Raw genomic sequence first — 27,396 nt, 5'->3', positions numbered from 1 at the left:
CTAACTAAGAGGGTGATAAAGGGGGGTTTGATTTACTTTTTTTTTTTTTTTTATTTTGATCACTGTGATATAATCTATCACAGTGATCAAAATGAACCAATAGGAAAAATCTATTGTTGCTGCGTGCCAGCCGGCAGATCTCGGCGGGTGCACTGTGCATGTGCCCGCCATTTTCTTCCCAAAAGAAGATGCCATGGGACCCCATTTCTCTCTCCTGTGATGTGCTAGATTATATCAGAGGAGAGAGAAATAAATGGGAAATCAGACTTTTTGCGGTCACCATTATTCGGTGAATAACGGCGATGGCAACACTGGGGACGGTAAAAAAAAAAAATGACCCGAATCATGTTCTCCAGGGTCTCAGATACCAATGGTAGCGCTATAACCTTATTTCTCAGCGCCGGTAAAAAACAGCGCTGAGGACAAGTACCCTTAACTGCCACCGTTAAGAGGCTAAAAAGGCACATTACATGGAACACAAAAAATTCTGCCAATGAAAATAAAGAACAAAATGATTTCCAAACCGCAAGGCCCTGACTCATTGAGACTGGCGATCTTCACATTGGTCTTTATGATGGGCTTGATTCATTAACAGACACATACCTCTTACTAATTCAGGAAATCCAAAAGGTGGCCTGCGCCTCGCTGCAAACATTATAGTAGGGAACTTAAATTTTAAGTGCAGCTTCGAGTTGTGCCAAAAACGTTGCGACTTTTCAAAGCTTTTTACTCCAGAATTCTGGCATAAAATCTTTGATGAATCGGGCCCGAAATATGACAAATCAAAGGTCTAGAAAAGCATTTTCAATATGAGAATGATCAAAGATTACACAGCCTAGGTACTGAAATTTTAGACTTCGCTTGTTCCTTGGTCTCAAAGACCAGAAAGTAAGATAAAATGTGTAGTCCTTATGGGACCGATTCCTTATTGTATTTATGTCTTTTTTGGCGTTATGCATTTTTTTTCCTTTTTTTCCTTTCCATTTGCGCCTTTTTTCAAAGTCTAATTTGTCAGCTGCCCGTTAGGAAATTTTAGTTTGCCATTGTGGATAGAGTTTAGGGTTTGCCAATATTTTTACATTATCTATCATTTGCCAATTTTACAAAAGTGGCAAAGTTTGTCACAAATGCTATCTAGTCCCCTCAGAATCACTTTATGTACACCACAATTTTGTAAGCAATTCTGGAAACATTTTGCTCTAAAAACTTGCAACAAGGTGTTAAAGACTGAAAAAAAAATTATTATTATTATTATTAATAAATATATACACACACACATACATATATATCAAATATATAAAGGTAGGTGTGTGTGTGTGTGTGTGTGTGTGTGCGCGCGCGCGCGCGCGCGCGCGCGCGCGCGCGCGCGCGTGTGTGTGTGTGTGTGTGTGTGTGTGTGTGTGTGTGTGTGTGTGTGTGTGTGTGTGTGTGTGTGTGTGTGTGTGTGTGTGTGTGTGTGTGTGTCCGGGATTGGCATCTGAACCGTCGCAGCTACAGCCACAAAATTTTGCACAGTCACACGTCTGGACCCCGAGAGCGTCATAGGCTATGTTGTGAGGTGAAATTTTAACCCCGCGCTTTCCAATTCACCAAACAATTTTGCCCCTATCTACATAATGGGGAAAAAGTGAAAGGAAAAGTGTTGGAGGCGTCGCAGCTACAGGCACAAAATTTTGCACAGTCACACGGAAAAGTGTTGGAGGCAAATTAACAGCTGCCAGATGTGAACAAGGGGGACTTAAAAAATGAGAGCGATGGTGCCAAAGAGTATATACTGTACAGTTGCTAAGGTGGGGCCCCGACATGGGATAATCACCACACCACCACGGGGATATGAACACACACACAAAATGCGCCACACACTACCACGTGCTCGAACACATATACCACCCTCAGCGCACATTTCACCACACATACACCAACCTCGCCACATAAAAGTCGAAACACAAAAGTCGCCGCTCAAAACTCGCCACGCGCAAAACTCTCCACATGCAAAACTCGCCACATGTGCAAAACTCGCCACACGTGCAAAACTCACCTCATGGAAAACTCGCCACACGCAAAACTTGCACACGCGGAAAAATTGCCACATGCACAAAAGTTGCAACACATGCAAAAGTTGCCTCACACAAAACTTGCACATACTCAAAAGGCACCACACATAAAACTCACCATGCGCAAAACTCGCCATGCGCAAAACTTGCTGCACACAACTTGCTACACTAACCTGTCACATGCAACTCGACACACAAAAAGTTGCTACACGCATGTCGCCACACAAAACTCATCTCACAAAAGTCGCCACACGCAACTCAACACACACAACTTGACATACGAAACTCGCCCTAAAACACACACAAGTCTGGTATTATCCTTCAAAAATAAAAATCTGATTAATAAGCAGACAAACTACAAGAGCAACAAATGTACCATATAGGAATCCGGCAGCTGTCAGACACATGACCAGTCTATTATGTGTATGTGTGAGCTAATATATACTGCCAGGGGGTGGGCTTACTGTTGGCTGGGGATTTATCAGGCTGCCAATTTAGCTTACAAATACTGAGGTAAAAATACTGACCAAATAACGTGTGAACGAGGTCTAATACAGGAGGAGATGACATACAGATATATACTATATACAGGAGGAGATGACACACAGGTATATACTATTTACAGGGGAGATGACACACGTATATACTATATACAGGAGGAGATGACACAGATATATACTATATACAGGAGAGCTGACACAGGTATATACTATATAGAGGAGGAGATGACATACAGGTACATACTACATACAGGAGGAGATGACATACAGGTATATACTATATACAGGAGCAGATTACCTACAGGTATATAGTATATACAGGAGGAGATGACATACAGGTATATGCTATGTATAGGAGGAGATGACACACAGATATATACTATATATAGGTGAGATGACAGGTATATACTATATACAGGAGGAGATTACATACAGGTATATACTATATATAGGAGATGACATACAGGTATATACTATATATAAGGGAGATGACAAACATGTATATACTGAGGTGAAAATGAGAGGTGTGAGGTGAAAATGAAAAGGTGTGAGTGCAAAATGAGAGGAGTGAGGGAAAATAGTGGAGTGATCGGAAAATGACAGATGTGAGGTCGAAATGACAAGTGTTAGGGGGGAATGAGAGGAGTGAGGGGAAAAATGAGAGGTGTGAGGGGGAAAATGAAAGATGTGATGGGGAAAAAGAGGCGTGATGGGAAAATAAGAGAAGTGAGGTGCTATAACTAACCACAGATATTTACTATGCTCAGGCAAAGCCGGGCTCTTCAGCTAGTACACATATATAAATACACAGGTATGTTTTTGACTTTGGACATTAATGAACCATATGCTCCATTTTAATGAATTCGGATGGCTCATAAAAAAAAAAAAAAAAAAAATGATGATCAAGCAAATACAAGATTAAAAAATAAATAAAGTGACTTGAATTAAAAAAAAAAAAAAGATAAATTGCGTCATTAATATTTTAGATAGTACATACCATAAGTGAACATGCGTGGGGACGTTAACTCTATGTTTGGCAAGGCTCCAAGGTGATTCAGCACAGCACATCTGTAGCCATTTTTCTGGGCATAGTCCACGAACGTCCGAATATACTGCTTCTCACTGTGATTGGCTATACCCGGACATATAACCATGGTAACACTCTCTGTAGGAATAAAGAAAATCAATGGTGGATTAAGAGGTGCACACAACCAACCCTGGTGATTGCAGGTTCCAGCTTCTGCTACGTAAGACCATTAGCTATTATGAGTAGAAGCTGCATGGCACCACAGATGGCTACAACCAGGTGTATGAGTTTCCGGCTGCAAGACGCCTCAGTCCATTTCTACATGCCTCAGAGAATAGAATAGCAGGTTTTTTGCCACCTGATCTCAGAGCAGCATAATGTAGTGAGAAAGATTGATTCCAGTGATGTGTCACTTATTGGGCTGCTTGCTGTAACTTTAATAAAAGCACCATTTAAATCAGCAAGAGATCACTAGCGGACTAGTAAACTTGCTGCCAGGTAATCCTCCATATTCACGAGATCTATATCGCCCCACCCCCACCACTGTGGCAGCTTTCTGCCTATGAACAGTGTATAAAGAAAGCTGCCAATCAGTGGTGTGGGCGGGGTTATATAGGGCTCAGCATTCAGAGAACTGATAAAATCACTTCTGCTGACCTATAAGGCCACGTTCACACTTTGCGGCATCCCTCTGCGGGTTCTCCCGCAGCGGAATTGATAAATCTGCAGGGTAAAACCGCTGCAGTTATCCCTGCAGATTTATTGTGGTTTGTTCCGCGGTTTCCGCTGCGGGTTTCCGCCTATACTATTGATGCTGCATATGCAGCAATATGCAGCATCAATAGTAATGTTAAAAATAATAAAAATTGGTTATACTCACCCTCTGACGTCCGGATCTCCTCGGCGCTGCACGCGGCGCTCCGGTTCCAAAGATGCTGTGCCGAGAAGGACCTTCGTGACGTCACGGTTATGTGACCCGGGCGTCATCACGGTCATGTGACCGCAGTTCCTGTTCGCACAGCAACTCTGACCGGACGGCCGCGTGCAGCGCTGAGAGGTGAGTATATCATTATTTTTTTATTTTATTTTTTTTTACCCCAAATATGGTTCCCAGGGCCTGGAGGAGAGTCTCCTCTCCTCCACCCCGGGTACCACCCGCACATTAACCGCTTACTTCCCGCAACGTGGGCACAGCCCCATGCGGGAAGTAAGCGGCTCAATGCATTTCTATGGGTGCAGAATCGCAGCGATTCTGCACAAAGAAGTGACATGCTGCGGGTTTTAAACCGCTGCGTTTCTGCGCGGTTTTTCCCGCAGCATGTGCACAGCGGTTTGCGGTTTCCATAGGGTTTACATGTAAATGGAAACGCTATGGAAACTGCTGCGGACCCGCAGCATCAAAATCGCCGCGGTTCCGCGGTAAAAACCGCAAAGTGTGAACATGGCCTAAGAATGAGTAAGCAAGCAGCTCAGTAAGTGACATCACCAGAATCAAGGTCTCTGTCCCTACATTACACTACTCATCTTGGGTGGCAAAAACCTGGTGATAGATTCCTGTTAACGGCAGTGTGTAAGCTCTATTACTGGCCATATACAGATTATAGTGGTCACCACACCTGGCTTACAATCTGGCTGTGAATACAACAGACCACCCTCCAAGATTTTCAGTAAGGGTTAATATGGACTGTAGATTTTATAATTTTACCTGACCAAAGGCAGAGATCCGACCAATGAAAATTTTAGTGAAGAAAAACAATGGTTGCAAGCTTGTTAGCCCATTATAGTCAAGTCAACCATGCAGCCTGTGCCCATAGCCGAGCTGACAGAGCACACACCTAGCAATAAATGGGGCTCATAGTCTGATGACTGGACATCGATGCCCTGTGACAACTCATTTTATAAAAAGATTTTTCCAAGTTTCTAGAAATTGTAAAGATGTTATTTGTCGCATCTGTTGTATTGGGTTTTGCTCACATTAGGTAATGACACTTCAGTAGAATAAGGCAACACGCTGACACTATGAAAGGGGTAGAAAGCAGAAACAACCAGAATACCACAAGCAGGGTTAGAGAAGAACTCCATCTGTAACGGGTTACTTAGTGACAGACTTATGGGCAGCGGTTTTCTGTACATTCTGACAAATCAGGTCACTGCTTTTATTTTCCATGACTCCTCTAAAAAATGACAGCTGAAATCTGATAATCTCACACCTTATAATAAACGGTGATGAATTCGCACCTCCTACCTCGCCTGACGTCACTATTACGTTGGAGGGATCCGCACTCGCACCAATGTATTGTGCCCCCCCACCTCGGACACGCAAGGCCACACGAGCCCAAGGAGGCACAGAGAGTGACTGACGTGGCACCACTCTCGCTCACAACCTTCATAGGGTGGGAGGCTCCTTACACTTGCATCATTGAAACAGAACCTGTCAGCCTGGTAGAACTGCTACCAGTTCCTCGTTAGATATAAGCCCCATCCATTAACAAGATTATATTGGGCCAGAAACCAGCCCCGGTAGCATGAAAAGTTAAAACTCAGAACACGGACATGTGGATTCGTGGATCGAGATAAAAAAAGAGCAGCCCGAGGTTAATTTATATATTTAATTGTCCTAAAGGCAACTAGACAATGCACGATATACACAATGGTCAGAATAGCAGATACAGGTGATAATACAAAAGTTTAAACAGATGATACAAAAGTCAATTACCAGCTTGATGTTCGGCCGTTGGATGCTGGCAACCACATGGGAGGTGTGGGGGCCAGCTAGTTATAGTTTCTTCCAACACGCTGGATGGCGTGACCTCCATTTGCAGAGAACGAAGGTCCACATAGTAGCATGTGCACTTAACCCACTGGTCAGTCACTCCCTTCCCTGCCCCCCAAGAGTGGTCCTAGTCTCCCTCCCACTTGCTCTGGCTCCTGAAACTCCAAAACCTATGACGGCTCATAACTTCTCTATGGAAGGTCATAGGATGGCAGTTTGGGCGCCATCGGATCAGGCCAGGCCGAGGTTACACTTGGAGACCAAACACGGCTTCGATATCTGGCTTCTTCTAGCTGTTCCACGTATCTCCCTACCCCATCCCTGGGTGCTAAAACAGGTTGAGACCCCGGCTGGCTTTCGGTCTGTTCCCAAGATCTTGAAAATGTAACAGGAATACAGCTAGGACAAGTGATAGTCCATAACTCCATATTAAACTACGTCTACTACGCAAACTACCTTTACAGTCTCAATAAGAATCCGTCCTGCCAGGGATAGCTTGGGCCCAGCTATCTGCTGGGGACATGAATTAAGCTCGGCCACCTACACAGCTCAGCTTCACATTTTGTAAGAAGACTATAATCTTGAACCGGAAATGATAGTTGATTGGCAAGACATCATAACCCCCCATATTTTTCACATAAGCCATTACCAATGTACCTACCTCCAGTGCAATGTTCAGCAAGAGGCTCAAAGAGGTCAAATGTCGCAGTAGCTCCGTCAGGCATTGTTAGATACTTGCGCAATCCGTACGGATTCGGAGAGCTGACTCGCCCCATCTTTCCATAAAGTGCAGTTTGGATATGTCCACTTTTCCCCCAGATTAACGGTGGAATGTACCTAGGTATATATAAAATGCCTATGATAAATAAATGGCCCTAGCCGTCTAGATATTCACAATACTTTACTTCAGAGAGAAGAAAAGCTTCAAGAAACCTCTGGCAGCGATTAGGAAAAACTGGTACAATAAGTGCCTGCCTGATTACTCACTCTTTGGTCAGCAGAGGACACGACTTTAATAGGAAGTGGTTTAATGTCGAGTCTTGGAAAATGAGATCTGGTGGAGCAGTCGGACTTTTTAAGTTTAGGCAGCGGACAATTACATAGAGGGCAGCAGCAACAGCGGCCAGCTTCATCCCGTCAAACACGGCGGGCATCTCTGGGGTTTCCAACATCATACTCATCTTGACTACAAAGACAAAAAGAAAACATCAGGACTTTTCGTTACAGAGCAGAGCAGCATTCATATCAGTATTATCAGTCAGGATATATCTGGTGGGAAAGAGTCTAATTATTGCTTTAATTCAAGGACCCAACGCCTTCAGTTCTCACAGTCTGACAGGAAAGTGGTGAAATGTGTGACAGAAACATCTTCACTTTCAACACCGGAATAAACTGAGAGATTGCAGAAGGTTCCTCTACCACAGTCCACACTGGTGAAGATGCCAAAATCCCTTCACCTCTATAGTTAGAGCTGACACCAGAGGACAAGTCACACAATATTCATAACATACGCCCCAATACCATCCCAATATTCCTGCCCCATCTCACTCCCAAAAGTAGGAGTTTAACCTCAAAATGCAAAGGGGGTTTCCAGGTCCAGGACATTGATGGCCTAAGTTTAGGCTTCAAAACTGCATCCCCTTCAAACAGCCGAGTGCAAGAGGTTGAAGAGCCGGACCCCCACGTTTCAGATATTGATGGTCTAGCTTAGGGCTGGGACCATCAGAATTCTGAACCTGAAAACACTAAAAAGGTGTCAGAAAGACCCCTCTACAATACAGGAAATCAGAAACCAGGATAAAAAGGAGCCAATCTCACCAGTTTTGGAAGATCTCCTGCAGTAAGAATTACACTTCACACAGTGATGAGGTCAATTTTATCTGGAAGAGAAGGAAAAAAATACACCATTGTAAACCAGCAGACTGTCCGGTGTAGATGTCATCTGCCACACGTATTGTGCTCAATATCCTACAGCAGGGCTACAGCTTCATACAGTTTACAGAGGCTTCCCAGAGAACAAAGTTCATTTTAATTAACAGATCATGGAATAATAATAATTTCCGCAATTGGATGTGTTAAAGTAAATAAATAAATGTCCCTGTCCCCTGCTGTGTACTGTGTAACGACTGTGTCTGACCGTACAGGGACATGGTTTGGTCATATCACAGCTCCAGGACAGGGGAGGAAGAAAATGAGTATACAGACAGGACAACAGGGGATCGCAGGTGATTCTTTTTGTGAGGTAAAACATTTCCCTGCCTGTTTTTAAACAACTTTTCTTTGAGGTAAAACAATCAGCTGTGATCCCATAATGTCCTGTCTGTATATTCTTTAAACATCAGCTCAACAGGCAAAAAAATAAACCCTCACGCAGCCCCATACCCCAAAAAATGGAGATGCCGCGAGTCTCGGAAAATGGCGTTTTGTTTTTTCTCTTACAAACTTTGGAATTTTTTTTCACCACATAAAAAACCTTTACATGTTCGGTATAACAAACCACACCCCAAAAACCAAGTGTGGAATTGCATTTTTGCAATTTCAATGCACTTGGAATCTCCCCCCCGCCCCCCCCTATTTTACAAATTTTACAAATTTGGTAAAATCAACTGTGTCATTAAAAAGTACAACTCATCCCACAAAAAACAAGCCCTCACATGGCCATATTGACAAATAAAAAATAAGTTATGGCTCTTGCAAGAAGAGGAGCAAAAAATGGAAATGCAAAAATAAAAAATCCCAAGGCTGTGAAGGGGGTTGTTTTTTCTGGGACTTTAATAACGGTCTTCCCTTAGCAACTGCACATGTCCGCTAATCAGACTGACTTGCCCCAGTAAGTGCCCAGTCCCATTTATATCTGGGGGAAGTGTCACTGGATGCGCTGCTGATAATGATATCCAATGAATATTGTCCTTGAAAACTTCATTTTAGCAGGTTTACAAAGTCAATGCGTTTCGAGGTCAAAGCAGGACCTAGGTTTTTTTTCCCCCAGCAATCCAGTGCAGGCACCATGGCACACCGGAACGAATTCTTACTTGGATTCGGATCTGGGGAATGTGAAGCTCTGCCTATGGCATGAAAGCCTTTTTAAGGCTGTGTGCACACGTTCAGGTTTTTTTGCTATAAAAACACATTAAAAAACTCATACATATGCATCCCATCAATTATAATGCATTCTGCAATTTTTGTGCACATGATGCGGTTTTTTTTGCGGAAAAAAGCGCATTGCAGATAAAAACGCAGCATGTTAATTAATTTTGCGGATTTTTCACGTTTTTCACACTATTTTATGCATTGGAAAGCTCCGGGAAAAAAGACGCGAAAAAATGCACAAAAAAACACGAGAAAAACGCGAAAAAAACGCATGTGGATTTCTTGCAGAAAATGTCCGGTTTTGTTTAGGAAATTTCTGCAAGAAAACCTGATGTGTGCACATAGCCTAATACAGGAACAACCCACACACTGGCAATATGAGGCCGGGCATTCTGCATGTTCCAGGCCGATCCCAGGGCCAGCAGCTACCACATAAGGTCTGACAAAGGCTCTCCAGATTTCACCCTGGTATGTAACAGTCAGGGAACTGTGGCTGTAACATTGAGGCCTGTGTGATCCTCCATAGATGATCTTCTCCAGACCATCACTGACCCCACTGCCAAACTGGCCACAATGGCTGCTGCAAAACATACAGCACAAGGTCTCCAGATTCTTGCGTCTGTCACATGTGATCAGTGTGAACATACGCTCTTCTGTGAGCAGAATGAGGTGTCATTAGTAGGTCTGACAATTACGATGTCAAGCAGCATTGCGCACACAGGTTCCACTGAAGGATACCAGGTTGTCACACCATCCTCAGAGCTGTTTTCTGACTGTATGCTCAGAAACAAGCACATCAATAGCTCACTAGAGGTCATCTTGCAGATCTCTGGCAGATACCGGAGCAGATACCCTTCTTGGCTGCTGGGTCGTTGCCCTTCTACAGCCCTTTTCAGCTCCAGATTTGCTCCATGCTTTTAAGACTGAGAAACAGCAAACAGATTTGCCATCCTGGAGGAGCTGGATGACATGTGCCACCTGAATGGGCAGCAAGCAGCGCCTCATGCCATCAGCAGTGGAAAGGACACTTGCAAAACAGAAGAATCAGTCAGAAAAGCTGATATTAATAGTCTTTTACCACCACCTGTGAAACCACTCTTTTTGGGGTTATTCTGCCATTGCCTCTCCAGTGCACCCATTGTTACTTCCTTGCAGTGTGTGCATGCAGAGCGATTACAACCATCGCTCACTGTATATTAATGCCTCCATGAACACCAACCACCATGACTGTAGTCGCATTGCTCCCGGGAGGATAAGGGTATGTGCACACATCAGGATTTCTTGCAGAAATTTTCCTGACAAAAAAAACAGACATTTCTGCCAGAAATCCGCATGCGTTTTTTTCGCGTTTTTGGTGCTTTTTTTGCTGTTTTTCCCAATGCATACAATAGTGGGAAAAACGCGGAAAATTCGCAAAATTAATGAACATGCTGCTTGTTTTTACCGCGATGCGTTTTTTTTCGCGGAAAAAAACGCACCATGTGCACAGAACATGCAGAATGCATTCTAAATGATAGGATGCATAATGTATGCGTTTTAAATGTTTTTATAGCGTTTTTATCGCGAAAAAACCTGAACGTGTGCACATACCCTAAAAGTTAATTTCCTCCTTGTAGTTGGGTTTTTAGTGAGGCGGCCAGAGAGCAGGGAATCCGTCCCAACATTTTACCTATGTAAACTATTAGGCTATGTGCACATATTAGGCTATGTGCACACGTCCGGAATTCCGGAACTCCCTGCAGCGGGAAAAACGCATGCATTTTCCGGTTAAACACTAGCGTTTTGTAAGCGTAATTAGCTTGCAGAATGCTAGCATTTTCCAAGCGTCTGTAGCATCGCTTGGAAAACTGATTGACAGGTTGGTCACACTTATCAAACAGTGCTTGACAAGTGTGACCAACTTTTTACTATTGATGCTGCCTATGCAGCATCAATAGTAAAAAATCTAATGTTAAAGATAATTAATAAAAAAAATCGTGATATTCTCACCTTCCGGCAGCCCCCGCAGCCTTCACGATGCTCCGGTCCCAGTAATGCTTTGCAGCAATGACCCCAGATGACGTAGCGGTCTCGCGAGACCGCTATGTCATCACAGGTCATTCTCGCAATGCATTATTGGGAACGTAAGCATCGCGAGGAGCGGGAACGCTGCGAGGGTCGCTAGAAGGTGAGAATATCACAATTATTTTAATTCTTTTTTTTTTTTTTTTTTTTTAAACAATTATATGGTTTCCAGGGCCTGGAGGAGCGTCTCCTCTCCTCCACCCTGGGTACCAACCACACATGATCCGATTACTTCCCGCATGGTGGGCATAGCGGATCAATGCATTCCTATGTGTGCGGAATCCCCGCGATTCCGCACAAAGAATGAACATGCTGCGTTTTTTTTCCGGAATGCAATTCAGTCGCGGAAAAAAATGCAGCATGTGCACCAAAAATGCGGATTGCATTCTAATAAATAGGATGTTTAATGCATGCAGTTTTTTTGTGGTTTTATCGTGTCTGCACATAGCCTTATTATGGGCATAGAGGCTACAGACCGCTGAGGAGAGAGTGACGCCTATATTGCTTCATATCAGATGCCTTGTTGTTGAGAAATCAGCTTTTATACTTTATGTAAATGACCTCTTCCAGGCTATGGGGAGAATGGTGCCTGGAAGATAAGCTCTGAAGGCAGAGTTATTATACATGAAGGGAGAGCAGTGAATGCGCCGCACAACGGGGGGCAGCGGATGCTGTTTTTCAACCCATCCGCTGCCCCATTGTGAGGTGCGGGGACGGAGTTCCGGGAACGACGCACCAAAAGACGTTACAAGCAACGTTTTTTGGTTTCGACGGTCCGACGCACGACGGTTGCGACGTGTGGCAATGCGTCGCTAATGCAAGTCAATGGAGAAAAAACGCATCCTGCAAGCACTTTTGCAGGATGCGTTTTTTCGACAAAACGACGCATAGCGACGTAGTGCACGACGCTAGTGTGAAAGTAGCCTAACACAGAACAGCAGAACTGAACTTTTCTTACAAACACATTTTGCTTCTTTCTGAGCTCTGCTGTAATGCAACAATATTGCAATCCTGTCTGCCTGTGAGCTGAAAGGGCTTCTACAATACTAGGACAACCTCATATCAATCTAAATGCATGGCTCTGAATAAATAAAAATACATTTACCCCCTCCCGTGCCAATGCCGTTAGTGTGTTGTCAGCACTCGCGTTCCCAGGGCTCTCATGCGGTTGTTATGACACCTGTGCCCTATCAGTGCTGGCATCACTGTCCCCACCTTCAGACAAATCAAACATCAAGCAGAAGTGAGAGCAGCCTGAGGTCACTGGCAGGTCACCTGCGGTGTTCGTGCGTGATTTGCCCATTGTAAGGACATGCTGCGTTCTTAAAAGACGCGCCACATGTCCGTTTCCACAGGTCTGCCGCCTGCGTCTTAATGCATAGTGGAGATGGGATTTCATGAAATCCCCTCCACTATGCTGTAACATCTGGACGCTGCGTGTTTGATGCTGCGGCTCTACGCAGCGTTTCCTGAACGTGGAAACATACCCTTAATGACACTTAATGGCACACTGATCGGTGCTCTGGAACGGTCTACAGAAGACTTTCCACTCATTTACGTCTTAACGTTTCAATTAGATCCATAAAGCTCTTAATAGTCAAAGTTTAGCCTCTACTGAGGACAGCAAGAACACAACGTAAATGATACAGTATACGCCATCAGTAATGGAGAAACCCATGTGTATCTGGAAGGTGAGACGTGGTGTGATCACAGCTCCTAGCACCGTGTGATACCAAGAGATAGCACGCTCCAGTTACACAGCAGGCGGAGCAGCAGATAAGATTGTACTACTCCAGCTGGTATATACCTATGGAAAATTATAAGTACAAGTTGGAGCAGTAAAATCACATTTGTGCTAAACCACCTTTTCATTTTTTCATGCTAAAATGTCATTTTTTTCCACGTTGGGTCACTGTAGGTCCGTGGATACACACAGATCGCCAGGTACCACGACGAGATGCGGGTTTGTGACGTCGGTGCACAGCACCTCTTGTGCCAACTCACCTACCTGGTGGGGAGACCAGGCTGGTTTCACGCATTCACAGTACACATTTTTGGCAAGCAGGACTTTTGCGCTTGCCTTACGTCAGATATAACTTCCGCATTGGGAGGCCCACTTCCTTACTATAATACACTACTACTGTTGCTTGCAGGATATACGACATGAATTGGCTGCCACAGATCGCTCACCATCGGTTTGCATTTTATACATTAAAACTTGTGTATATAAAGTGCTATGGGTGCTCTACATACCATAGTCCCCTAACAAAGCTGTGCTGGGATCTCCCTGCGCTCTCCTCCTCCCCAGCCCTCACATACCCCAACTGGATCCTTCTGTAGGTGACAGTGGTTAATTCTCTGGTCCTCCTTATTGCAGGTACCATCCATATAACCAGCCGTTGCTTCAGGCAGAAACCTTGTTTTCAGCCTCTTGGTCAGATGTTTTTGTCGTTCCACACTCTCCTGCCTTTCTTCCACATGGTCCACCTCTTACATGCATTCCTTATAGAGGCGTGGCTGTGCTACACGGCTGCTTTGTCTCTATATAATGGACTTTCCATTCTATTTTGATACCATTGATGTCGATAGGACTTAGTGTCTACTCTAGATCATGTATACCCTTATATTAGCAGAACCGCACAATATGCATGATATAGGGCTCTTTATCCGGATGCAGATCCTTTATGCGTGTTCTCTCACTAATTGATTTATACTACCATTAGGGTACTGTCACACAGTGCCATTTTCATCGCTACGACGGCACGATCCGTGACGTCGCAGCGTCGTATGATTATCGCTCCAGCGTCGTAGACTGCGGTCACACTTTGCAATCACGGCGCTGGAGCGATGCCGAAGTCCCCGGGTCACCAGGGTAAACATCGGGTAACTAAGCGCAAGGCCGCACTTAGTAACCCGATGTTTACCCTGGTTACCAGCGTAAACGTAAAAAAAACAAACAGTACATACTTACATTCCGGTGTCTGTCCCCCGGCGTTCTGCTTCTCTCCACTGTGTAAGCACCATAGCCGGAAAGCAGAGCGGTGACGTCAGACGTCAGCTTTCCGGCCGGCAGGCGCTCACAGTGCAGAGAAGCTGAGACGCCGGAGGACAGACACCTGAATGTGAGTATGTACTGTTTGTTTTTTTTACGTTTACGCTGGTAACCAGGGTAAACATCGGGTTACTAAGCGCGGCCCTGCGCTTAGTTACCCGATGTTTACCCTGGTTACAAGCGAACACATCGCTGGATCGGTGTCACACACAACGATCCAGCGATGTCAGCGGGTGATCAAGCGACGAAAGAAAGTTCCAAACGATCTGCTACGACGTACGATTCTCAGCAGGGTCCCTGATCGCTGCTGCGTGTCAGACACTGCGATATCGTAACGATATCGCTAGAACGTCACGAATTGTACCGTCGTAGCGATCAAAATGGCACTGTGTGACAGTACCCTTAGACCTTTAGATATTATGGAACTTAAAAGTGACAGACAGCTCTGGCAAAAAATAAGAGACCACAGCAAAATGTTCAGTTTCTCTGATTTTTCTCTTTTTAGGTATATTTGAGTAAAATGTAAATTGCTCTTTTATTCTATAAACTACCAACAACATGTCTCGGAAGTTTCAAGCGATAAATTTTGTATTTATTTTCTGAAAATGAGAAATAGCAAATTAAATGCATTGCTTGCTGACCTCAAATAATGCAAAAAAAAAAACTACAAAAAAAAAACAACAACAACAATACTAATGATTTAACTCAGGAAGAGTTCAGAAATCAATATTTTGTGGAATAACCATGATTTTTAATCACAGCTTTCATGGGTCTTGGCATGCTTTCCACCAGTCTTTCACACTGCTTTTGGGTGACCTTATATCACTCCTGGTACAAAAATGTAAGCAGTTCTTCCTTGTTTGATAGCTTGTGACTATCCATCTTCCTCTTGATAACATTCCAGAGGATTCCAATGGGGTTCAGGTCTGGAGATTGGGCTGGCCATGACAGGGATTTGATGTGGTGGTCCTTCATCCACACCTTGATTGACCTAGCTGTGTGGCATGGCGCATTGTCCTGCTGGAAAAAAACAGTCCTCTGAGTTGGGGAACATTGTCTGAGCAGATAGAATCAACTGTTTTTCCAGGATAACCTTGTATGTGACTTGATTTATACGTCCTTTGCAAAGATTAACCTGCCCAATTCCAGCCTTGCTCAAGCATCCCCAGATGCTTCTGTATTTGATTTATGTATTCTGGATATTATAGAACTATTATATTATTATACACAGTACAGACCAAAAGTTTGGACACGCCTTCTCATTTAAAGATTTTTCTGTATTTTCATGACTATGAAAATTGCACATTCACACTGAAGGCATCAAAACTATGAATTAACACAAGTGGAATTATATACTTAACAAAAAAGTGTGAAACAACTGAAATTATGTCTTATATTCTAGGTTCCTCAAAGTAGCCACCTTTTGCTTTGATGGCTGCTTTGCACACTCTTGGCATTCTCTTGATGAGCTTCAAGAGGTAGTCACCGGGAATGTTTTTCACTTCACAGGTGTGCCCTGTCAGGTTTAATAAGTGGGATTTCATGCCTTATAAATGGTGTTGGGACCATCAGTTGTGTTGTGCAGAAGTCTGGTGGATACACAGCTGATAGTCCTACTGAATAGACTGTTAGAATTTGTATTATGGCAAGAAAAAAGCAGCTAAGAAAAACGACCGGCCATCATTACTTTAAGAAATGATGGTCAGTCAGTCCGAAAAATTGGGAAAACTTTGAAAGTGCCCCCAAGTGCAGTGGCAAAAACCATCAAGAGCTACAAAGAAACTGGCTCACATGAGGACCGCCCCAGGAAAGGAAGACCAAGAGTCACATCTGCTTCTGAGGATAAGTTTATCCGAGTCACCAGCCTCAGAAATCGCAGGTTAACAGCAGCTCAGATTAGAGACCAGGTCAATGCCACACAGAGTTCTAGCAGCAGACACATCTCTACAACAACTGTTAAGAGGAGACTTTGTGCAGCAGGTCTTCGTGGTAAAATAGCTGCTAGGAAACCACTGCTAAGGACAGTAAACAAGCAGAAGAGACTTGTCTGGGCTAAAGAACACAAGGAATGGACATTAGACCAGTGGAAATCTGTGCTTTGGTCTGACGAGTCCAAATTTGAGATCTTTGGCTCCAACCACCGTGTCTTTATGTGACGCAGAAAAGGTGAACGGATGGACTCTACATTGCCTGGTTCCCACCTGAAGCATGGAGGAGGAGGTGTGATGGTGTGGGGGTGCTTTGCTGGTGACACTGTTGGGGATTTAATCAAAATTGAAGGCATACTGAACCAGCATGGCTACCAAAGCATCTTGCAGCGGCATGCTATTCCATCCGGTTTGCGTTTAGTTGGATCATCATTTATTTTTCAACAGGACAATGACCCCAAACACACCTCCAGGCTGTGTAAGGGCTATTTGACCAAGAAGGAGAGTGAAGGGGTGCTACACCAGATGACCTCCACAGTCACCAGACCTGAACCCAATCGAGATGGTTTGGGGTGAGCTGGACCGCAGAATGAAGGCAAAAAGGGCCAACAAGTGCTAAGCATCTCTGGGAATTCCTTCAAGATCGTTGGAAGACCATTCCCGGTGACTACCTCTTGAAGCTCATCAAGAGAATGCCAAGAGTGTGCAAAGCAGTCAAAGCAAAAGGTGGCCACTTTGAAGAACCTAGAATATAAGACATTTTCAGTTGTTTCACACTTTTTTGTTAAGTATATAATTCCACTTGTTAATTCATAGTTTTGATGCCTTCAGTGTCAATGTACAATTGTCATAGTCCTGAAAATACAGAAAAATCTTTAAATGAGAAGGTGTCCCCAAACTTTTGGTCTGTACTGTATTATAGACAGTTTACAAAGGCACTCTCCTTCCGGTATATCCGGATTATGTCTTATAGCCTATTTTCTATTTAAAATGAATACTATTAAAATGAAGTGATTTTATCTCTTGGAGCTGGATTCCTTTTTTCCCCCCATATGTATATTATAGACCTACACTGACTTATGTGTATGATATGGGATTATTATTATGCATTTTAGACATTGTTCACATAATACGTGATTTATATCTACTACACCTGATTGTGCAAACTGTGGGTATCTTATTTAAACATATTTGTATCACCAGACACTGAAGGTCCTCGCTGTATCAATATACATTTATCACCTGAATGGTTCTTTACTCCTCTTGTTTAGGGTTTATTGCTGGCCTAACACTTGGATCTTTGAATACTGTGGGGCTCAATATTGGCTTTGTATCATCTATGGGGAGGTTTGTCTGACAGTGGCTTTTTGATTTTAAATGTCCAAGATTCCCAATAAACTTTAGTATATTTGTTGAAATGTTGGGTGGGCTCATCAATGTGGCGTTTTTAATATACATAAATTTTATAAGAATTAGTTATCATTGCCTTTAAAAATGTCCATCTTGGTCACACGTTTTGGGGAGCCTTCCACAAGCTTCTCGCCATGCTGCTCTGGGGCTGTATGGTGGCTCAGTGGTTAGCACTGTTGCTTTGCAGTGGTGGGATTAAATCCCACCAAGGACTACATCTGCATGGAGTTTGCATGGGTTTTCTTTGGGTATTCCGGCTTTCCCCAGTCCAAGACAGAATGAATTTAGTTAATGAGCCCAATGGGGAAAGTGATGATAAAGTATGTAAAATGTGACAAAAAAGTAAAAGTATAATAAATAAAAAACATGAGTTGCTAGAATTTTGAACCATTCCTCCTGACACTTTTTTCAGTTCTGCCTATATTTTTTCTAAGGGTATGTGTCCTCGGGCCGGATTACATCCGGATTAGCTGCGGATTGAACGCGTCCAGATGTTACAGCATAGTGGAGGGGATTTTATGAAATCCCATCTCCACTATGCGTGCGAACACGCACCCAGCGGCCCTGCGTTTCCGGACAAGCGGCGCGTCTTTTCAGAACGCAGCATGTCTGTTTACCTTGGGGTGACGTTCAGTCACCGCAAGGTAAATCACAGGGCCCTATGTATGGGGTGCGGAGATTCCGGATGTGTGCAATGAACACATCCGGAATCACAGCACGTACAGAAGGCCTTGAATCCGGACAGTAAACACGCACCCTAAAGGACTGAGATTGGGGGGTTGTGATGGACATGCCATTACCTTCACTTTGCTGTCCTTAACCTATTTTGCCACAACTCTGGAATTATGGTTGGGGGTCATTGTCCATTTTTGAAGATATTTATATTTAATTTAATTTCTTGTCTCAAGTGTTGAGATGTTCAATAACCCCCCATAATTTTCCTTCCTTATAATACTATTTTTTTTACATGTACCGGTCTCTTCAAAAGATAAGCCCCCCGCAGCATGTTTCCACCCCCCCCCCCCCATACTTCACGAATCAGAATGTTCTTCGGCTTTCAAGACTCCTTTTTCCCCAAAAAGTGGTATATTTCCCCTCATGTGCTGTTGTAAAGTCTATCCTGACTTTTCCATGGTTTTGGAGCAGTGGCTTATTGTTTGCTGAGCAGCCTTTCAGGACATGACAATAATAAGGCCCCTTTTATTATTAATATCAATGCTTTTTTTTTACACATTTCCTGCAGCATTGTCACAAGGTCTTTTGCTGTTGTTTTTGGATTCATTTGTATATTTTATATATTAGGCGACAGAACGTGTCTCCTTCCTGACCAGCATGATGATGGCTACGAGCTCCCATAGTGCTTACACTTGCAGATTAGTGCTTGATCAGAAGATCATGGGACCTTCAAGCAATTTTACATTGTTCTCAGGGATGTACCAGACTTGTGGAAGTTCATTATTATCTAAGGTCTTAGGCTACTTTCACACTAGCGTTGTGCACTGCACGTCGCTATGCGACGTTGCAGCGCACCGACGCTAGCTGTGGAAAGTCTATGGAGAAAAAACGCATCCTGCAAGTACTTTTGCAGGATGCGTTTTTTCTGCAAAACGACGCATAGCGACGTGCAGTGCACGACGCTAGTGTGAAAGTAGCCTTAGGCCTCTTTCACACTTCCGTTTTTTGCAATCCGTCGTTTGGGGCAAAAAAACAGATCCTGCAAATGTGCTCGCAGGATGTGTTTTTTTCACATAAACTTGTATTAGCGACGGATCGCGACGGATGGCCACACGTCGCGTCCGTCGTGTTTTGGTGGACCGTTGTCACAAAAAAACGTTCAATGTAACGTTTTTTTGTACGTCGCGTCCGCCATTTTCGACCGCACATACGCGGCCAAAACTCCGCCCCATCCTCCCCAGACTTCACAATGGGCAGCGGATGCGTTGAAAAACTGCATCCGCTGCCCACGTTGTGCACAAATTTCACAACGTCCGTTGGTACGTCGGGCCGACGCATGGCGATGGCCCCGTACCAATGGAAATGTGAAAGAAGCCTTAGCCGGTATGTTGTGGTTTCCCCAGTGGCTGAGGGCATATCTGATCAGGGAAGCAGTTTCCCATCACTACCATTAAATGGGCTCCTATGACTCAAAACATACTAGGATATGAAATAACTGTGATGGGTAAGGGTCCGAGAGACCTTCGCTGATCCTGATAATGAATGGGCTGCACAGTTGCAACTCCTTCAATGTTTTGCTATCATAAGTACTCTCGGCCACCAGACTCATTCACTTAGACTAATGTCGGTCGAACCCGCTGATATCGATGGGCTTAGTCAATAGTCTAATGTGTGCGGGAGCCTCATCCTGACAGGTGACGATTGACAGGTCCAATTTCAGACTGCTGACACTTGTTCTGAGGAGTCCGGCAGCTGCTCTCTAAAGAGAATACAGGAACTCTCAGCTGAGAGAGCGATCCAGTGTATGGAGGAGTCAGGATGGATAAGCGATCGGCCAACACTTATCTACTGGTTATGGTGCCCCTTAAATTGTGCTGTGCCACTTTCCCGATGCAGTGGAAGACCAATGTACAAAAAGATTGGAGGAGCCGTAGTGGTGGGTCCTATCCATTGTCAGGATTGCTGGGTTCCAGAGATAGGCCCTCCATAGCCAAGCACTGCGAGATGACACCGTTAGCCAGGTTTTGCCACATAGAGACATTACACAGTGACCTCCAGAATGGAAAACAAGGGAAGAACACGAATGCTGCATCTCTGTACAGAAACATTCACTCTGATGTACAAATACATAGGAATCATTTAGGAGTTCAGTGCATTCTATCATTGCTCCCATTAAACAAACTATAATTCTGGCTAACAACTGAGCTTTGGCAGCCCTGTAACATGTGGCTCTTACATAATCTATCATAGTTAGATGTCGGTTAACTGGCAGTATAGGGCATCAGTGAGCCACACAAATGTAAAGACACTACTAATCTATACATTGATAAAATCTGATTCATTAGCCTGAGGCAACATTTATGTGGGAATGACAATTAGACTAGTCGACATTCTCCTCTATATTGTGATGGGTGCCACACTCAGAGCACGGCAGAGCGACAATACAAGAAATGGATCTGGACATGTATTATATAGGAATTACAAACTCCTAAACAGTCTGCAGATCTGGAAACAAGGTTACTGAAAAGGCTTCATAAATAGTGTATTCATATATATTACATAGTTTTAGGCAGGGGTGGAAAAATGATACAAAGTAACAATGGTAGCAGTAGCCAATGAAGAGAACCAGAAGATATATAAAAGATTTTATATCTTATATTAAAATACCATATAGCAAAAAAAAAAAAAATCATAAAAAGCTGAGTGCCCAGAAGGGGGAAGTGTACACCATCAATTAAAACATAAGAGATGGAAGTATGAATGTGCTCTTGTAAACAACTGGATGGGGATTGCAGGCACATATATATATATATATATATATATATATATATATATATATATATATATATATATATGTGTGTGTGTGTGTGAGTTTGTGTGTGTGTGTGAGTTTGTGTGTGTGTGTGAGTTTGTGTGTGTGAGAGTGAGTGAGTGAGTGTGTGAGTGTGTGTGTATATATGTATACATACATACATACATTTCACGCAGGTGAAATTCCTGCTGTATGCGGATGACCTGCTGCTGCTGTCACCAACCGAGAAAGGCCTCCAGGACAACTTGAAAATCCTAGAGATTCAGCTCCACCTGGGCTCTACCGGTCAACCTAAAGAAAACCAACACTATGGTGTTCAGAGGAGAAAGAGAAAATCAGACCAGCACCCATCATTTGTCCTCAACAACTGCGACCTCACAGGAACGGACAAATATACCTACCTGGGACTAGAGATTCACCGGTCAGGGAGCTTCAAACAAGCCATAGAGACCCTGAAAGACAAGGCCTGTAAAACCTTCTATGCCATCCAAAGGAAACTACCATCTGAAGCCACCAGTGAGGGTCTGGCTAAAAATCTTCGACTCCATCATTGCCCCATTTCTCCTGTATGGTAGCGAAGTCTGGGGTCCTCACACCTACCCAGACTGGTCAAGGTGGGATTCCAGTCCAACAGAAATATTCCACCTGGAATTCTGCAAGCACCTTCTCCAGGTCCATCGGAGCACCTCCAACAGTGCTCGTCGGGCCGAGCTGGGTAGATTCCCTCTACACCTAACAGTTCTAAAGAGGGCGCTGTCATTCTGGGCTCACCTGCATAGGAGCAATCCAAGCTCCCATCACCATAAAGCCCTGATACATGTAGGTGAAACAGAAAAACCAGAACCCTCGGAACAGCCCAGCCAAACCCAACCGGACCAGAACACCAACCACAACAACCTGACAAAAGCCGGAATCAGGAAGATGGCAGACGAAGGCCAGGAGAGGTATGTCAGTGATGTCAGCGACTGGAAGAATGATATCAACAACTCACAGAAACTGATCATGTACCGGAGCCTACAGAGAAACTCCCGGACCCCAGAGATCGCAAGATCCTGAGCCGATATAGACTCAGTGCCCACAGTCTGGCCATCGAATGTGGCCGACACAGGCAGAACTACAAGCCCAGGGAGGAAAGACTGTGCCAACACTGTGATCAGGAGGCCATAGAGGACGAAACCCACTTCCTGCTACACTGCTCCAAATACTCAGCAGTGAGGGACACTCACTTCAGGAGACTCTCACATCTCTTCCCGGACTTCATCACCATGAAGGAGGAAGAGAAGACATATATCCTGCTGGGAGAAGAAGAGAGAGCAGTGGAGATAGCAGCGCGGTATGTGAGCGAATGTCATAGACTGCGAGAAAGACAGCCATGATGCCATGGACTATAGCCCCCACAATTGATCTGCCCCCATCCACCTTCCCTATGACATGGACTATAGCCCCCACCCTGGATCTGCCCCATCCACCTCCCCTATGCCATGGACTATAGCCCCTACCCTGGATCTGCCCCATCCACCTCCCCTACAGCTCCTACCCAACATCCCCACAGTCCCTTTTCCAATTGCCTTTATGCACTTGCTTTGGCAAAACTGATGTGTATTTGGTCCTGCCAATAAAGCTTCTTTGAATCTTGAATCTATCTATCTATCTATCTATATACACACACACATTGTTAGAGAGTCTATAGTGATCAGGTCCTATATAAATTTCAGCAAGGCAGAAGCACCAGTGGCCAGGAGGAATGAGAGGACACTATACAATAGTGAATACATAGGTACGTATAGAAATAACATGTATAAAACCTCAGTCTGGAACAGGAGAACAAAAACATGGATGGATGGCACTTCCACCTCACCCCAACACACGTTTCGTGGTTGCTTCTTGCGGGGATATGTATGTATGTATGTATGTATGTATGTATGTATGTATGTATGTATGTATGTATGTTTTTATTTATATGACTTTCTATATGGTATTTTAATATGATAAATAATTGATTTTATATCTTATCTTCTGGTTCTCTTCATCGGCAACTGGTATGCAAGTGCAAATTTATTTGTATATTATGGTATGAAATGCCAGCCATTCTATTTATGGACAATATTTATTAAACCAAAGTAACAATGCTTTAGCCAATAGAAGTGTTAATAATTTACTTTTAATCAATTAACAAAATGCAAAGTGAATGAACAAAAGAGAAATGTGAATCATATCGCTAATTGGTGACCGCCCTTTGCCTTCAAAACCTGAGTGCACGTTGCACCTAGAAGAATTGATGCCATTTCGAAGGCAAAGATGAGAACAATAAATATTGATTTGATTTAGATTTCTCTTCTGTCCAACATCACCATCATCGGCATATAAGAAGCAAATACCGTAAGTTTGGGTCAGGAGGGCACATTACACGTGGCTGGCAGGCAACCTATCAGGCCGTACCTTTTACAGGCTGTAATAGGCAGATACCACTGACATATGGAGGCAATTCACAAGCCACCCTGCTGCCAATTTAACCCATTGGCATGCGTGGTCAACGGTGCTGACTGCCCGACTACATCCATAGCCAGCTTATTTATAGGTTTATATACAAACGTCAACGTCGTATATTTATTCCCATGCACACCGGGCATTGCACAAGGCTTGTAGGATCCCTCTCTACTGTACTATGAGTCAACTACACTTTTCAGCGACAGTGACCTAAAAGATCGGCTGCTGACGGCCATCTGAGCATAGGACAAGGGCGCACAAAATATGGTGGAACTCGCTATAGCCTTTAGCTATAGGCACAGAGAAAGACAAAAATCTGGTTTTCGGTCCCCTTGGGTTATGTAGAGGCTCCCAGCAAAAACCAGTGACAGATAAGATGGGTGGCTTCAGTGATGAGCTAGCCGAGCCGGGATACTAGTCGTCAACATCTACAGGGAACATACGCGAGTGTCTGACCTACCGTATGTTTGTGGAAAAAATGACAAGACAAGCAGCTCGATCCCTCAGGGAGCCGTCACAAGACTGATCCCAGTGACAAGGCAGGAAGCATATACTTATGTAACACTGATTATACGCATCATGGGGACTGGCCTTGTCTGACAGGTAAAGCACTAAAATTAGAGGAGAGGGCCTGAGGACATGCCAAGTCACGGAAAACTAAACTTTAGACCAGAGCCTCATGTTTTAGGAATAATAAACCAACAATCATTTCTGACACCCCATACTGGGGAGAGAGCCGCCGAAAATGAAGAGATGGACTGTGACTTTTGTAGGCAGCATATTGAGGCAGACTTCTCCAATATCGGATTTTAGAGGAAATCTGCATGTGTATCCTTCTGGCAACCAAAGCATGGTGTTACGTTCTCACATAAGTACCAGTTTACAGTGCGCGATGTGATGGGCTCTGTTCACACTTGATATCTCTTGTCCCTGAAAGGAGAAAATAAAGGCTGATCCAAGATGGACGCTGTAAAATCAGTGCCCAACGTTCATAGACCGCATCACACAACAGGGCAGATGAAACGCTGACACCACGGAGCAAACTAGTGAAATGATGCTCAGGTTATAACAGAGGTGTGTAATCCTGCAGATCACAGCTGTCAGTCCGCCATAGCCGGCACATCCGGGACCACAGCCAGCTCCCTAAGAACAGAGATGTGGAACCTTGATGATAGGCGCCGAGCGCCCAGGCGTGGCACCATACATATACCTAACATTGCTGTGTGCACTGTGGGATGTGTGCCAGGGATTAACTGTTTATTCACCTCTTAATATTGGGACAGGTAATGTCCCCTTTAACGACAACATCGGAAAGGAATAAAGTAACTAAAAGAACTCCAGCAAATAAGGATATAAAATATATAGTGGAAAAATCTTTGCTCTAGTGTCCTAATATACTTCAACCCTCTAAGGATAGAAGACCCACTCCAGCTGCATACAGATGTACCACAAGCAGGGTATGTGGACCCCTAAAGCGGGGTCGATTAAAGAGAATCTGTCAGCAGAATTTCACCTCCCCCAAAAACTATTTATGTTCACATGTAAGTTCTGTTTGAATCGATATGTCAATTAAGCTGAAGAACTATTTGTAGATCTGAAGCCTCTGTCACTCCAGCTCTATTCCAGTTAAGAGCCACCTCCTCCTGGCTGACATCTATGGTGTGACTTCAGGGAAAGGAGGAGGAGGCTGCCCAGGGAGGGGAATAGAGCTGGAGGGATCTTTAGATCTACCATAGTCCTTTAGCCTCATTTACATATCAATTCAAACACTGATTTCTCAGTAATGGAGGAACAGACCGACACATACAAATACTTTGGGTTGGCAAAATCCTGCTCTGTCTTTCAGGCAGACATGCTGCGTAACACGCCTGAAAAGGCAATAAAGAAAAGTAGAAGAACGCTCACATGCCCTGCAACATGGAAAACAGCGACTCGCTGTTCATGCTTCAGCCACTTCAAAGACCCAAAGTGGTTGAGAGGCGTGATCAGTCCGCTCTTCAGGCACGCGCTTGTCTAAATGGTGGGAATCACGGATATAATGCCCCATATAAGTGTATAGGGCCGAGAATGAGACATCACACGGAGGCGCAGTAGTGATCTGGGTGCCGTCTGACACTGACGGATAGGAGAAGCTCACACTGATGGTAACAACTGACAACATGTGTCTACGGAAGAGAATAATCACAGCAGTGTGAATGAGGCCCAAGCATGGCGGCAGATAATGACAGAATCCGCGACAGTCTGGGCACCGGCCAATCAAAAGAGCTGCAAAAAAAAACTCTGCGAAACCTATTCAGGAAAAGAAAAAAACCTCCACAGAAAGCAGCGTTTCCTGAAGTGGATTCCGCCTCACAGACCCTCTGTGCGCACAGTCTCCGGGGTCAGTCCAACTTAACCCTCAAGTCGCTGCAGTGCAGGCCATCAGTAGTGATGACCCCTTATCGCTTGGGTCATCGCCCCCTTCAGTCAATGACCACAGTGGTCCGCACCTTATGGGAGATGGAAGCCTATTACCAGGGGCCTCACACTGGGCACTCACACACCAGGGGCACCACAACTCCCAGCACTGGGCCACCTGACCCGTCCATGGCTGCTCCCCAGTCACACATGTCCTAGCAGCACACAATGGGGACGCTATGGCTAACAGCTCACATCCCGGCAGGCCGCCCATACACAGGAGCCAGGCCCCAGCTCACCTCACGGGTCCGGTACTCCGGAGGGAGCAGCTCCTGCACCTCACATCAGCTGGAAATGACATCCACAGCCGGCTGCTGCCACCACCGCCCTCCCGCACCTCCACCTCTCAGTCCCTTGACAACAGTTACTTCCCTAACAACGCAGCTGCCGCTATCTCTTCCACATGATTGGAGGAAATCCCTGTCAATCACTGGTGCCCTTCTTCCGTTGGTCAATAGCTGCAAGAGCTTTCTATTGGCTGAGCGCCTCTCAGAACTCGTGAGCCGGCCGCAAGTGAGTCACTACAAGTAACAACAAGAGCTGGCCGCTGATTGGCTGGGGGAGCTGTCAGTCATGTGTACGTAAAGCTTGCGGATGCGGGACAGGCACGTGAAGTGTGGAGTGTGCGGGAAGCCGCAAGGCTATGTGCACACGATGCGGATTTGGATCCGCACTGTGATTACAGTACAATGTAAAGAAATGGGATTAAAAAAAAGCTGTGCAGATGGTGCGGAAAAAGTGCGGAATTGCTGCCGATTTCAAAAAAGTGCATGTCACTTCGGCTATGTGCACACGTTGCAGATTAGCCTTGGGGTATGCGTCCACGTTCAGGATGGCCGACGCTTTGGACGGAGTGGAAAACTCGCTCCGCCCAAAGCGCCGCCCCCTTTTGTAGACACGGTGATTCCGGATGTGTTCATTGCACACATCTGGAATCATCACACCCCACACATAGGGCCGGCGTCAGCACCCGGTGTACCCGGACAAGTGCCGGGGCCCTGGCGAGACCAGGGCCGGCGTTAGGGGCAGGCAGCTGCCAGTGCCTAGGGCCCCCGCTCCCCCAGGGG

General features: G+C 44.7%; 1 protein-coding gene across 2 annotated transcripts in view; it reads right to left on the bottom strand.

Annotated features, from left to right (window-relative positions):
* The window catches only part of ABHD2 (abhydrolase domain containing 2, acylglycerol lipase), a 53,143-nt gene extending 26,395 nt beyond the window's left edge, over positions 1-26,748 (bottom strand). Inside the window, exons 1-6 of one of the 2 annotated variants that reach the window (XM_077263467.1) lie at positions 26,569-26,715; positions 21,551-21,676; positions 8,173-8,234; positions 7,342-7,540; positions 7,016-7,191; positions 3,552-3,719 (exon numbers count right to left, since the gene is read on the bottom strand). In XM_077263467.1, coding sequence (XP_077119582.1) covers positions 3,552-3,719; positions 7,016-7,191; positions 7,342-7,535 — 538 coding nt within the window. In that variant the 5' untranslated portion in view covers positions 7,536-7,540; positions 8,173-8,234; positions 21,551-21,676; positions 26,569-26,715. Of the gene's footprint in view, positions 1-3,551; positions 3,720-7,015; positions 7,192-7,341; positions 7,541-8,172; positions 8,235-21,550; positions 21,677-26,568 lie in introns of both variants that reach the window. The other variant, XM_077263466.1, reaches the window with a different exon arrangement.
* Between the last annotated feature and the right edge of the window lie 648 nt (positions 26,749-27,396).

The sequence above is a fragment of the Ranitomeya variabilis genome, chromosome 5 (assembly GCF_051348905.1).
Source record: "Ranitomeya variabilis isolate aRanVar5 chromosome 5, aRanVar5.hap1, whole genome shotgun sequence".
In the NCBI taxonomy this organism is placed as follows: Eukaryota; Metazoa; Chordata; class Amphibia; order Anura; family Dendrobatidae; genus Ranitomeya; species Ranitomeya variabilis.
The sequence above is the reverse complement of the archived record's forward strand: the minus strand, read 5'-3'. Positions and strand labels throughout refer to the sequence as shown.